The following is a 14,022-nucleotide window of genomic DNA, read 5'->3' on the forward strand; positions in this document are numbered from 1 at the left end:
TTAAGAACCAGATGTGGAGACTAGATGCAAAGTTTGAGAGGTCCAAGTCTCTAAAATTGTGAGGTGCCCTGGAGGGCTACGCATGAAATCCAGCCAGAATGAGGGTGACAGTTTATGGAACTACAATCTGTATTAATAGCGGATGTTTCCTAATCCCGATGATGACATTAAAATGGATTACTATTGCTAATGTTCTGTGATATAGGTGAGGTCTCATGTAGAGATTTTAATCTGCCTCTTCTTTTTAATCTAAATGAATGTTCAGCAGGCTACTTTAACCCAAACATGATTTTAAATGCTGTTAAAGTTGGAAAATGGGATTTTTTTCATACACTTACAGTCAGAGAATTAATTTCCTTCTTTGCTGAAGTTCAAGCTAACCTGAATTTCTTTACTTGTACCCTGGTCTAAAAGTGCATCTACCCTTGTGCCCTGCTGAGAATCAGCTGACTCCTGTTTGTTATTCACAGTAACATGTTTATGTCTAGTTAAATCATTAATGACAGAGGACAATTTTCCCATTCATAACATCAATTCTGTCCAGAATGAGCTTGGGAAAGAGATACATTTGTCTAAAATACATGTGAATTAAACTGCAGACTTTGAGGCATAGCTGTTTCCCATTTCCTGAGCTGCAGCTTTTTTAAAAATTTAGTATCTGTTTGGGCTTTTTAGCCTCTGGTGTATGACAGCAAATCATTTGAACATATGGTGATTTCTCAGAGGATATAGCCTCGCCAGTTTGAGTCCAGCATAGCATAATTCTCCCACACGTGAAAAGGAAAGTATCAGTATGCGGAGTCTTTATGTACCAAACATGCCTTCTCTCTTTCAAATGTCATCAGCCTGTTTTTTAACCAGTGTGTTTGTTAAATGTTCTAAAGATAAGCACAGCATGCAATTTGCTATTATTCAACTGCAGATGAGTAAGACCAGAGAAATCACACTTGAAAGGTATGCTTTGTGGGTTATAATACCATGTAATCTACAGTAAGTAATAAGCCCCCTGTAGATTATATCAGCTTTTGAGGTGTCTTTGACCTCTCATGACTTCCGTCTCCATCCTACGGGTGTCAAACTCAAGCATGCTTTCCACCCACACAGTGAATTTTATTTAAAAGAAGTGTCATCAGCTCCACAGAGAAACTAAATGAAGTGATATCTGAGAAAGAAGGCAATATGTGTTACTCCTTGTAAAATGCTTGCTGCGGTTCTGCTGTTACATTTTGGGAGTAGAAGTAAAATTATGTTAAGTGAAAGTTGTTATCTTTGCAAAATAACAATTCAGTTGTCTTGACAAAGGTATAAGGAAATTCTGTAAATTTTTATTACTGGCCAATGTTGTCCTGGCCTGAATGGCCCAAAGAAAGGGTAAAGAACCTGTAGTTTTCAGTAAAGAGGAGGGTCATTTTTGACAGAAGAGGGCCTGTTCTGGAAGCTGAAGTTCTAGACCTGAGTTGCAACATCCATGATATGTCGCGAGTAACTGTGTATGTTTGGTAAGTTCTGAGGTGGTTTGTTCTGTTTCACATGCACTAGCAATACTTCATAAGAGGCAGGCGTTCATTTGTAATAATTATGTTAGTGAAATCAGACAATTTATGACCTTACCCTATTATCTTAAAGTATTTCTCTGTCATGGTGCTACCTGAATGAGATAGCAGTGGCAGCTCCTGGCTTCACACCATGCAGAGGAAGTAACTTATTCCAGTAGTATTTGCCTGTTGCTTTGAACATGTTTATGTTTGACTTGTGGTACATGTGTCACTGGGAACCACTGGTGTAGAAGATTCGGCATATACACTAGAAAGATGCCGACAGTAAAATGGCATGTTAGAAACCATGATGAAAAGTGAGTCATGGTAATCACAGCCTCTGTGAGGCAAGGGTAGTAGGAATCAGATCTGGACACATCTGGGTCTTCAAAATATAATAGGGCTCAGATAGAAATATATGTAGTGCTGGTCTTCAGTAGGCATAACAAAAACTTATCACAAAATCAAAGTTAAAAAGTCCCTGACTAAATTCACATGAGAATAATTTCTGATTTTGCATGTGGAGTTACACAGTTGACAAAATCATTTACATTCAGCTAAAGACCCTCAGGTTTTGATATTGTATGTAAGGAATGTACTGCTAACCTTTAAGCTAGATGGTGGAAGAAAAACAAGTCTTTTGGGCAAGGCAGCTGCTTTATATTTCACCTGTTAGAGATGGGGGTCCAAGAACAGATTGAATGATTAACAACACATCCTAAAAGCCATTTCAGCCTCCTGTTCCTTATCAATAAAAATCAGGAAACTTTCACAGCATCCCTGTCATGTCAGAAGTTTGTACACAGTTCACTAACACCCCAGTGTGGTATACTGATGTGTCCGGCACTTAACCAACAGGAAATTGTACAATGCCTAGGAAGGGGGCTAAAGAGAAAAGGATTAAATTACCCACTCTGTAATTTTAATGATTTAGTCATAACCTGGAAGAGAAATGACAGGCTCACCATATGACTAGATACAAGCAATTTTAGTAAGATTTTTGTGGGACGTTACTCTCTTCTGCATCATCAGATGCTTAGCAGCAACCGGCTGTCAAAAAGAACCTGTATTTTTCTAGATAAAAGGCACATATTGCAGAGTCACATGTGGGCAGAAATCTGAACTGTACACTTCCAGTACACCCTTTCCTACTTAATTCTGCACAGAAATCAAATAATAACATGATAAACAAGAACAAACTCAGAAAACTTTTGGGCAGCTCTAGAAAAATGGTGAGAAGATCAATCACCATTTCAAACGTCGTCAGAAACTGTTGAAAGTGATGGAAAACAGAGGCCCCTGAGCTTATTCTAGAATAAGATATTTATTTCTTGGTAAAAGGCAGGAAACATTTGATCACATATTCTCACTATAAGGAATCAAGTCAGATGAAAACAAAATTTAGGCCATAGCCAACTTCTGAATTGAAGAAAAAACATTTATTGGATACTGTGATGAATTTCTAGAATTTCTTGATTTTGGTAAGCCATCAATAATTGTTTAAATATTATAAACATAAATGTAATATAGATATACATTTCATAAACACAAAAAGATGACAAGGTTCATATATTTAAATCTTCAGAGAAGATGTATGAGACTGCCACAGGACAAGTGAACTTCTTCAAGCCTTTAAAAGCCAGTCAGGTACCTGGAAGAAAATACTCTTCCAGCAGAGTGAGATCTTATCAGAAAGGCAAGCAATGGCCTGGAATTTGTGCAGCCAGAGACACTGTGAAGGGTTTGCATCTGATATTTAGGAGAGTAAGTTCTGGTCCAAATGCTTTCTGTGTTGATTTTGCTTCCTGCTCCTAAATGCATAGAGGGTACCATGAGCATTCTTAGGCTATTTTTCCCAAACGGTAACTGTTTTTTTTTACTTTCTTCTGACTTGTCATATACAATCAGTGTGGTTGCCAGCTAATGCTGCTAGGATCGGAGAACATATCATTTTCTTGCTTAAATCTTTCTGTGCTGATTACACAACTCTTCTTTTTGTTTTACAGATTTTGGTTGATAGACTGTAGACAGACACAAGAATCTGTTACTTTTGCTTCCCAAGTGTACAGAGAGATTATCTGTGTCCCCTACATGGCCAAATTTGTGGTGTTTGCCAAATCACATGATCCCATTGAAGCACGGTTAAGATGTTTTTGCATGACAGATGACAAGGTGGATAAAACTCTAGAACAACAAGAAAATTTTGCTGAAGTTGCGAGAAGCAGGGATGTAGAGGTACTGTACAAGAATCTTACATGCTTTTCTCCATTTTCTAATGTCTGTTCTTAAACTAATATTTTCTGCCTTTTATCTGCCACAAGTACTGAAAAATAACAGTGCCAACAACTACTGTCATGATGCACTATTATGTATCATGGTAAGATGGAAACTTCGACTTTTGTCAGATATAAGGGAAAAGTAGCTGCCAGATATGAGTGATGAAGTCCTATTCCCAGCGGGCAGTTGCTGATCTCTCAGTCCACAGGGCTGATGGAAGGGTTGGCTGTAGTCAGCTGACAGCATTTGGGTCTTCCTGGGCCAGCCTACCACGGTGGAAGGGAATTGTGTGCTTCACCCACACGGAAATCCAATCAGCTGGTTAGCAGAAGTTAAAAAGGAATGCCTCGTCTGACTTTAGCCATACTGTTTTTTCCTTTCTCAGGGCAGTCCTTGGCAATTAAAAGAATAGGTAGCAGGAACATTAAGCTGGATTCAAGGATTTAGTAAATACGGACGTGGGCTGGTTGAGTCTGAACTCTCTGTGATGGGACTAAGACTTAGAAAACCTACAGGACAAAACTGAATTGAAAGGATTTGGTTTCCCAAGATGCTTTTTTATGGTGGACCTGTTAAACAGTTGTATTTAGAAACTGGACTGATTTTATGCCAGGAAACCAGGTAATAAAATGAAGTTGGGGGTTACCATTTAGTCCTGCAGTCTCAGGTTCTTTGTCCTCCTCTTCCCTGGTGACAGGGTCAGCATTTCTTTAATTCAGATTGAGAAGCAGAGCAGCTACTGCCAGCTAAGTATTATGAAATCTATTTGAGATGGCTAGTTATGCAAGCAGGAGACCTTGCCCATGGCTTTATTAAATCAAATGCTGTAGTCTGCAAGAATTTTGCATAGCTTGGCTGGGGCTTCAGGTTCACAAGACTTAAGTCCCTCAACAGTGAGCTGAGAGGTAGCAGATAGGTGTTGTAAATGGACTTTTTCCTCACTTAGCCTAAAACTAAGTTCTATGGATGCAGGCTAGCCCTAAATTCAATCTACATACCTCATAGTCATTTCTGTGTGGTCCACAGTGATTACTTAGTTTTAATTAGCTCTGTACCAAACTGCCACGAGACACCTTGAATTTTTTAGTTACTAACTTCCTCTTAGAGGAATGCCTGAGTAAAGATGAGTTTTGAGGGGGGTGTTCATTGCTGAACTGTTATGTTCTTGAGCCTGATATTAAATGGGTGTTGTGAGAAATGAGGAGATAGAGACAAAAAGAACAGGTAAACCTCAGCTTTCAGTAACTCCATAAATGAATATCACTAACCAAAAAGGCAGTCAATAGTAGTCATGTTTTGTCGGTATCTTTGCATACCAAGAAGTTAAACTAGCAGGTTTGATTAATATTCTGCTTTACAAAATAAAAATTAAATCTGTTGTTGAACAGGCAAAAGCTTTCCTGTGTGGATTTCAGCAAACTGTCTGCTAAATGCAGTTTTTCTGGCTCTGTCAGCTTCCTCAGAAGGAATAACAAATTGAAAGTGCTTTAACTACATGCATGGCATATTCTTCTGCTTAGTATGGTCTCTTTTCCTTGAGAATCCCACCTTTAAAAAGTTTGTCCTCTCTGTTCCTGAAGCTCTGACAGGCAGAGCAGATAGGTAAAATATGGGCTTATAAAACTGAATGACAAGGCTGAATTTCTGGTAAGTAAGAATGAGACATTAATGTATCGGCAGTTTGAAAGGAACATCTCTGAAACTGGTAAACTGAGATTTTAAATGTGTGGAGGAGCCATAACAATAGCAATCCAAAGACGTAGCAGTGCCATCAGAGAGGCATTTACCTGAGGGCTGATTTTCAAAAGCTCTAGGCCTTTACAAAGCCAGCTGAAACAAGTAGAATCTACCAATATAAACTGTCTTTGCCTGCTGCAACAGACAATTGCAAGTAGATTAAACACATAGGTAATCTAATATGGAAAGTCTTTGCGTTGGTAAAAAGGTCCTCTGCAACCCCATGATATTCCCAGACTGGCTTTTTATCCTACTAGTCAAAACAAGGACTTTTGATTTGGTTGCTGAAAAAAAATATTTCTTTGACTGTTATGATGATGCCAGGTTGGCAAAATTAGAGCAAATAAAAAAATCCAAATTAAATTAGATTGAGAATTTGCCCAGATTCATAACACTGAATACTCATTTTGTCATTTATAGTGTGACACTATTGTTATTGAATTAACAATGTGTTTCATTTGGAATTTAGTAATCTGAAATGTTTCCACAGACTTTAGGTAACTGTACATAACAAATGTTGTAAATGCTGACAAGTTCTACCAATTTAAGAAATTGATTGAAACTACTGTAGAATTATGCTTAAGAAAAAATCCTCACCACCTTGCTGTGATTAATTGCTGCTTTGCTTCTTTTTCGTTTCCAATAGGTATTAGAAGGAAAACCCATCTACGTTGACTGCTTTGGCAATTTGGTGCCACTAACAAAGAGTGGGCAACACCATATATTCAGCTTTTTTGCCTTCAAAGAAAATAGACTTCCTCTGTTTGTTAAGGTAATGTTATAATATGAGCTATGGATTGTATTTTTATTTTTTGTCTGCTTCTGAGTTTACTGTAAACTTAGCAGACTGAAGAACAGTTCCATATTATTTTATGATAATGGATTAAATGTTGACTTGGGTAGTCAAAACAACCAGCAGTAGCTACCTCAAATTTAGTACAATTTTTCTCTAAATATAATTATCTGTGCCCATGTTCTGCTATATATGCATGTGTCCACAGCATTATTTCAGACACCAAAATTGGTGGTACTTCTAGGAGTCCTGTTCTCTACCTAACAATCTAAAGAGCTGATCAAGTTTCATCTTGTTTGTTCCTCTGTATCATGGTTCAATATAGTGCAGGAAAAAATGTGGAAACTGCAAAAAACTGTCAGAAAACATTGCAGAATTGGCAGGAATCTATCAAAATATGATCATTGTACCCTGCACTTGTAAATATGCATATGGCTGTAAATGCAGATATAACTGTTCTTCAACCTATCCTCCTCCTTTCAGTTGCAATGCAAAACTTCCTTGAGGGTACAGTAAGAAAAACATGGCTCCTTTTTGGATGTTTTAAGTTATGGTTTTACCACATTTTTGAGAATGAAGGAAAAAGGAAATAATTAAATTCCCAACTGTAACCTAATTTTATCCCTATAGTGTATATTACTGTACTAGTCTACTTTAAAAACCTTCCTACTCATATAAAAATTTGTAAAACAAAGGCCAAAATAAGAAAACCTCTCTGCATCTGAGATTAATTTACGCTTTAGCCGTAGCTATAGAGCCAGTGATATAAACACCATGGTCCACAGGTCCATCTGCATCATTTGTGAGATCTGTAGGGAGCAGTAAGTCATGTAAAAAAGTGTTCTCACTGTGGCCTGAGCTAGCAGCTGAGAGGGCTGCTGCCACCAAGCCACCATCACCACCTCTGCTGGAGAGAGAGCCGGAAGGCACTGCAAACCTCTTCCCACAAACTTTTCCTTCTACTGGGACATCCTGACTACAACGGAGTACACTATTACCATTACATAAAACAGTTTTAGAGCAATGCTTTATGAATGGATGCTTCCAAAAAGTGAGGAAAATCAACCCACTCCCTCATTGTATTAAATCTGCTGTATGCTGCTAGACAAGTTTTAAGCTCTCTCCCTCCTTTCCAGCAATATTTTCTAAGCTTGTTTTAATTTAGAACTTTATTGAAGCTGCCTTTGGTTTTGCATATTTTTCTCCATGGTGGATTTTCCAAAATATGTGTCTTTGCATCTAGTATTTTCAATCTGATAAAGTTAATACACATGTATCTAATTGTATCATTTTACTAGTTCAGAAAACTAAGAATGAGGTAATGCTTTCAGTTGTATATCTTCTGTGATATCATATGTAATCCTCCTGACATTATGTACAAAAGCTAAAATTACATCACCAGTATCTTAAGTTCTAAGTGCTTACACTTGTTTCTACTAACAAGCGTGAAAGAGATTTTTCTAAGATTCACTGAAAAAATCTTAAAGTATGACACGATGTAGTATCTTTCGTAGATAATAATGGTCACACCTATAAATACATTCCAGCAAATCTCTGCATTCGAAGACTAGGATTTATCAATACATTTGAGAAAACAGTTTGCAAGAGAAGAAATTTTAAGTGTAATCTTTCACTGGTTTCAGCCACTCAGCCAAAAGAGTATACAAATGAACAAACACAATATTTAATACTAAAATTTCGAGCCAAGAGTTATTGCTAACATCATCATAAATATGTATTCTTGCCATATGGGGTAAAATGGCTTATTACCTTTAGTCATCTAATACAAAATGAGTCTGTTATGACCATAAAGTTTGGGGATCATTTCAGTGAAAAATGGGTATTGTAAGTTATCACAGAAGCCAAATCATACTGGATATCTCTGTTCTTTTAAGACTGTGCTTAGAGTGTTAGGACTGCCTTCTGTAAATAAGTTTCTAATGTGTAAGCATGTACATTCTTGTGTCTTCTTGTGCTTTGACACACAAATACATACGTATGTACATTTACAAACAAGCCGGAAAAAAAAGAACACAGATTATTTTTGCCACATGGACTTTTTCTCCCACATCTAGCCTTCTTCTGCTAAATAGTTTTGAGTGGTACAAGTAGATCACACAGCAAATAACAGATTAAATGCCTGTATGCTCTTCTACCAGGTGCGAGATACCACTCAAGAACCCTGTGGACGATTATCATTCATGAAGGAGCCAAAATCTACAAGAGGCCTCGTTCATCAAGCCATATGTAATTTAAACATCACTTTACCTGTTTACACAAAGGTACTGTGAAATTGTACTGGTCTACAGTCATCAGTGTTCTAATATAAAGAAAATGAGGAGGGCAAAATATTGTTAAAGCTTTGTAGTTGGGTATTTTAAAGAAGAATAAATACCACCCAAGGGCTTTCAATTTCTTGGGTTTGGTACTCTTAATGCCAGTGTTCCATGTTATCGAATATTTTCTGAGGATTCAGAAGAGATGAGAGAAGGGAGACAAAAATCCAGTTTGCACTACGTAGCTCCCATGGTTTCATTTGGTGTTGCACAAGACCTATGCTAATTTTATTTTGTACAGAAATTTTACCCAGATTCTGTTAAGGGGTGAGACAAATCTGGGACTCAGTGAGTACCTCTAGGTTCATTTTTTGGTTTATCAAAACTTCCCACGCTGTTTGACCATGTCTTGTGACACCTCTCTGGAGATGAAGTTACCATTCATACCGGTTTCACAAAGTGTAAGGATAATGCCTGTAGATCATATGATGTTCTTAAGGCAGGGAGTACAGAGGAGTGAAAATAATTTGTCATTTTTTTCATTTGCCATTTTGAAAGATGATGGGATTTGCAGTCGCATTTTTAGCTAACTGCCTTGTTTATCTGTGGTGATAGTGATAAAAATGTAGCAGATGAGCTCTAGAATTTGGAAAGTTTATAGCAGTGCTGCAAATATTTTCTTAGGCTATATTTTAATAATAACATTGACTTTAACACTGACTTCCTACATTTGATCAACTCTTTCAAAAATCTGAGTATGTCGCATAGTGTAAATGATCTTTCTTCAGAATATTTTTATAACAGTTATTAATGTACCTGGGGAAGAGAATGGTCTTATATCAAGGGCAGAAAAAGGAGAGGAAAACTCTAGTATGAGTTATTTATAAATACTAACAAGATTGAGACCAGCTGAATTCTCATAAATCATGGGAGTACTCTTGATTTCTGTTTAAGTAAGAAAGAACAGATATTAAGAAGCATTTGTTTCTTTAGAAAAGAGTCAGTTTCTTGCTATTCTGTGATAGCTCCTATTTTTTACTGTCCTTGTTGGATTAGGAGCTGCATGCCTTTTAGGAATGTATTAGTCTGTTTGCCCAAAATATTGCCTGTTGGTGGTTCATTTTTTCTCAGCATTTTTAGCATATAATACAATCTTTATTATAGCATTTTTGTATAATTTAAAAATAACATATTTCAACATATTTTAAGTTTAAATGGGTGCTGTTCTTAACTATTTTAAGTATTTATTCGTGCTAATTTATGGGTGCAAAAGCATGTATAAATTTCAAGTTTTGGTACAGATAAGGGTCACTAGAAGTCTAACATCCAGAAGCAACTTTTCTGTTTGTAATTTGCTTGATTCTGTAGCCTTTTGTGTGTTAAACTCACAGTTTAGTTTTGCTGCTTTTTGACATAAGAAATCAATTGCAGAAACATACTGCATTTTCTCATTTTCTGTTAAATGTTGCCAGAAGTTATTTTTTCCTACTCTCCTCTTCTAAAAAAATTGCATTTTGCCTGCTCTGTTTCCCCTTCTCTTTTTGCATGGTATTTTGGAACTGAAAGGAATCAGAATCAGATCAAGAACAAGAAGAAGAGGTAATGTTGCTTGTAACAGCATGTTATTGCTTATGCATACCACTAAAATACAACTAACAGATATACCTTGGAAGATGAAATCTGTAGTGAAACAGGCTTATCAATCATTAGCTCAGTGTCTCAAAAACAAAAGGGTCTTGCACAGGCTCACTTTTGGAATTTACAGAGTTTAACTTCCCTACATTAAAGTTTTACTGATGCAGATGTAATGATTTTGGAGATATATAATAGTTTATTTTGCTTTCAAAACAGTTCCTTAATAATTTAAAAATTATTTTGCTCAAGAATAAGCCATGCAAGTGTATTTCATGAAGCTTTATTCTCTGCAGCACAAAAGAGGAAATGGTCTTGGTTTTTCTGATTCTGAGAAGCATCCCTCATCCTAGAAGTAATGTAGGGTTGCTACTAGATGTGTCTGAAATATTCAGAACCAGTGGTTCATTTGCATAATATACTTCTTATTATTACCCCTAAGCATGGTCTGACTATAATTCCTCTATTTAGTGGTGGTGGGTAGTGGGGAATGGAGGCAGAGGAACAGGCCTAAATACAACAATTACCTCCATCAGCAAGTTTCCTGCTTTTTGGGGGAGTCTGCAACCAGATTGCAGTTGAATGCACTACCTGTATACCTAAAAGGGCTGCAAGTCACAAATCTTGTCCATTTATAATGTTCAAGAGACTGGATCTTACAGATTTCTGAGTTGGATTACTGAAGTCCAGTACAGAATCAGAGTTAACCCAGAAGTTACAAGTAAGTTTACTCCATGTAAAAGGTGTGGAGTTTTCATCTTTAGCATAAATTGAATTGCATCTTAATGGAGAAATGTGGCCAATTGCCCCCTACATTCCCAACTCCGTTCTGGCAGTTATAGATGTTTCTTAAGGTCTGACCCCTACATGAACGAGTAACATGAGAAAAGCATCCCCACATTTTGATAACGTTCAGCTGTTGGAAACAAGAGTGCCAGCCCTGTGAGAACAGCCTACTCCCCAAAGACGATGGACATCTTTTCCATGAACTGCAAAACAGAGTTCAGAAGTTTTGTTGTGCCCAGTGAAGCTTCCAATTATTACTGAAATATTTACCACTCCTGTTTTAGTGCTGAAATATAGGCACTGTCAAGTGAAAACAGGGCCCAAGTTTTTAAGCTAATTCCCACTATATTAATTCAGAAGGTAACATTTCCTATCAGTTGATCATTCAGTTTCATACCAAAAGCATGAAACTAAGTCTATTAGCCTCTATAATGCTGTTTATGCATTCCCAAAAGTTGTTTTTAACAAATCTATGCTCTGTGAAAGCAGTGTAAAGGATATTGAAAAATTATTTTTCCAAACGATGACTTCTTATTTTTTTACATAAGAAACTAAAGCACAAAGAGACAAGCTCATTGATGGCTAAGAACACCTTCCATTTTAAATTAATTTTTGTTTACTTTATTCATTTTTATGTTAAGAATATTAGTATGCTGACATAATTCCAGACTGATATGGAGGAAGTTAAAGTAAGGGGAATTAAAGTATCCTAGGTTACCCTGTAGGGCTGATGTGTGCATCAGAGGAATTCATACTATTATGGATCTGTAATATACACTGCTAACTGTGAAGTTTAATAATGTGAGCCTAAATGATTACATGGCATGTATGAACATGTAAGTGTTGCCAGTGATTTACCTGTATTCATTTTCAGTTTATGGAAATCAAGAATTAGTAGCATCTTAACTGAGACAGTATATTGCATTTATCTTTATAAAGAATACTTTTAAGCAAGTAAAACCTTTTCAACACTCACTAAAAAACTTATCTTGGGGGCTTTAGCATACAGAGTATATCATATCAAAGTACTGCATAGCTGATTTTCATCCTCACAGTCATCCTGCCACCACAAGTTTGTATAGGAGATTAAAAGTTCAATGCTGCTTTGCATACTTTTGCATACCCAAACTTACACCCAAAAAAAAAAATCTTTTTTTGCTTGTGTGGACACAGGATTATGCTAGTAGAACTGAAAAAAAGTCAAACTACAAGGCAACTTCAGAAATTTGCTTCTTGAATTTTCATAGTCTGAGATTGCTTTTTTTTTTTTTTTAATTTTTTTGGCAAGGGCTATGTTTTCTTTTGAGTAACAGTAAAATTATATGGCTTTTTCAATCTATACCCAAATACACTCTGAAAAATTAAGAAGATGGTCTCTGAGGGCTGTTACTGCTTCCATTTATGGGCATCACTATCTATTTGTGGCATCAAGTCCTAGTTCTTGCCTTAGGCAGTTGCAAGTCTGCAGTCATTTCTGCACCTGCTTTTCATCATCACAAAGTACAGAGGCAAAAATGCATCTCAGAATTAATACATACAATGAAACTATGTATAAAGCATACTAGTTGCCTTCCAGATGCCTTCAGATGACCATATTGGATGTTTTTGCTTTAGATGGGAAGAAATAAGTGAAGAACGATGCAACAACCTACCCAGTTATACAAAAGTCTGGGTCCTCTATACTACTAGTCGCATTTAAAGAAAATACGTTGCAACTCTTTGCATCTACTATTGACCATAACTATAGCAAAGTAACAATTTTTCTGTTATTAGAAACACTAAATTAAGCCACACTTTTACCATTACATTTTAAATACATTCTTGGTTCCATTTAAGTCAATCTGTGTGTCTCCGTACATCCAGTGGATTTGACTCAACCTGTACTACTTCACTAGTGACTTTATATATATTGATTACATTTGAACTTTTAAATTTCCCCCTTTTTTCTCTTCCAGGTTGATATGACTTCAGAAAAAAGTAAGATTTTTTTTTTTTTTTGAAAATGTAATGCAGTTTGTATGAAAGATGGTTAAGAATAAAGATAAGCATGAAAGAGAGCTAAGCTTTAACTGCTATTGCTAATAACATCAATACTTTAAAAATGTAATAGCAAACACTTTAATACCAAAGCAGCTATCCAATTAAATACATTTTAACGTATAATTAACAAGTAATACAGTTTAAAACAGTTCATCTAAGCATTTACTTTCCTTTGACATCCCTAGTGATCCCGCTAATGCTATTTTGCTTGTATGAATGCTCATCCCTCCATTTTGTTTTGTCCGTTTGTTGACATGCATTGTTGCCTCATATTTGAGATAGATGACAGTATCACTTTTAATGAAAATGTAGTTAATACTCTAATATATTTCATTAAACTCATGAAATGCAACCATGCAATAAAGTGATACTGTCCAAATTAATCAGGCTGTTTAACCCTTCTCCCCCTGCACCCCTCCCCCTCCTTTACTGTGGTGAAATATGACTGAAAATATGCCTGTTAAGCTTGGTACAGCATATATACCCTGTGTATGTACAGAATCAGGCTGTTATTATTGTTGGAAACTGAGGGTGAATGGTTCACAATGTCAAGGATCTCTAATGAAGATGCAAACCGAACATATATGCAGTCTGAAGAGTATCTCTAATAAGAACTGTTCAAATGCAGTGATTTCTTAAATCTGTTCAGGAAAAGAATGACTTCTGCCTTGTTTCCAGTTTAAAATGCAGTGTAGTGTCTTTTTTTTTCTACATTGCATTTTGAGTGTTATTTATTCTTGATATACTAATTACATGTTTTAATTGGAAAGACAACAGCACCACGGTCCTGAAGATCAAATGGATGGTTGTTCCTCTATAACCTCCTTTGTCTAAAGCGGAAATGCTTCATCTAGAGAATAAAAGATATCAGGGTGACAAAATAGCTAATAACATGGTGGGAAAAAGTATTCACCATGATTAACAACATTCTGAGTATCAGGTTTTT

The 14,022-nt window shown here is 36.3% G+C and overlaps 1 protein-coding gene across 50 annotated transcripts in view; it reads left to right on the forward strand.

Annotated features, from left to right (window-relative positions):
* ANK2 (ankyrin 2) overlaps positions 1 to 14,022 on the forward strand; it is a 371,495-nt gene that overhangs the window by 328,954 nt on the left and 28,519 nt on the right. For 46 of the 50 annotated variants that reach the window (XM_074867112.1, XM_074867115.1, XM_074867116.1 and 43 more), the window contains 5 exons: positions 3,542 to 3,770; positions 6,196 to 6,321; positions 8,502 to 8,624; positions 10,185 to 10,217; positions 12,992 to 13,013. In XM_074867112.1, coding sequence (XP_074723213.1) covers positions 3,542 to 3,770; positions 6,196 to 6,321; positions 8,502 to 8,624; positions 10,185 to 10,217; positions 12,992 to 13,013 — 533 coding nt within the window. The remainder of the gene's footprint in view (positions 1 to 3,541; positions 3,771 to 6,195; positions 6,322 to 8,501; positions 8,625 to 10,184; positions 10,218 to 12,991; positions 13,014 to 14,022) is intronic. The other 4 variants (XM_074867142.1, XM_074867144.1, XM_074867153.1 and 1 more) reach the window with 1 other exon arrangement.

The sequence above is a fragment of the Strix uralensis genome, chromosome 4 (assembly GCF_047716275.1).
Source record: "Strix uralensis isolate ZFMK-TIS-50842 chromosome 4, bStrUra1, whole genome shotgun sequence".
Taxonomy (NCBI): domain Eukaryota; kingdom Metazoa; phylum Chordata; class Aves; order Strigiformes; family Strigidae; genus Strix; species Strix uralensis.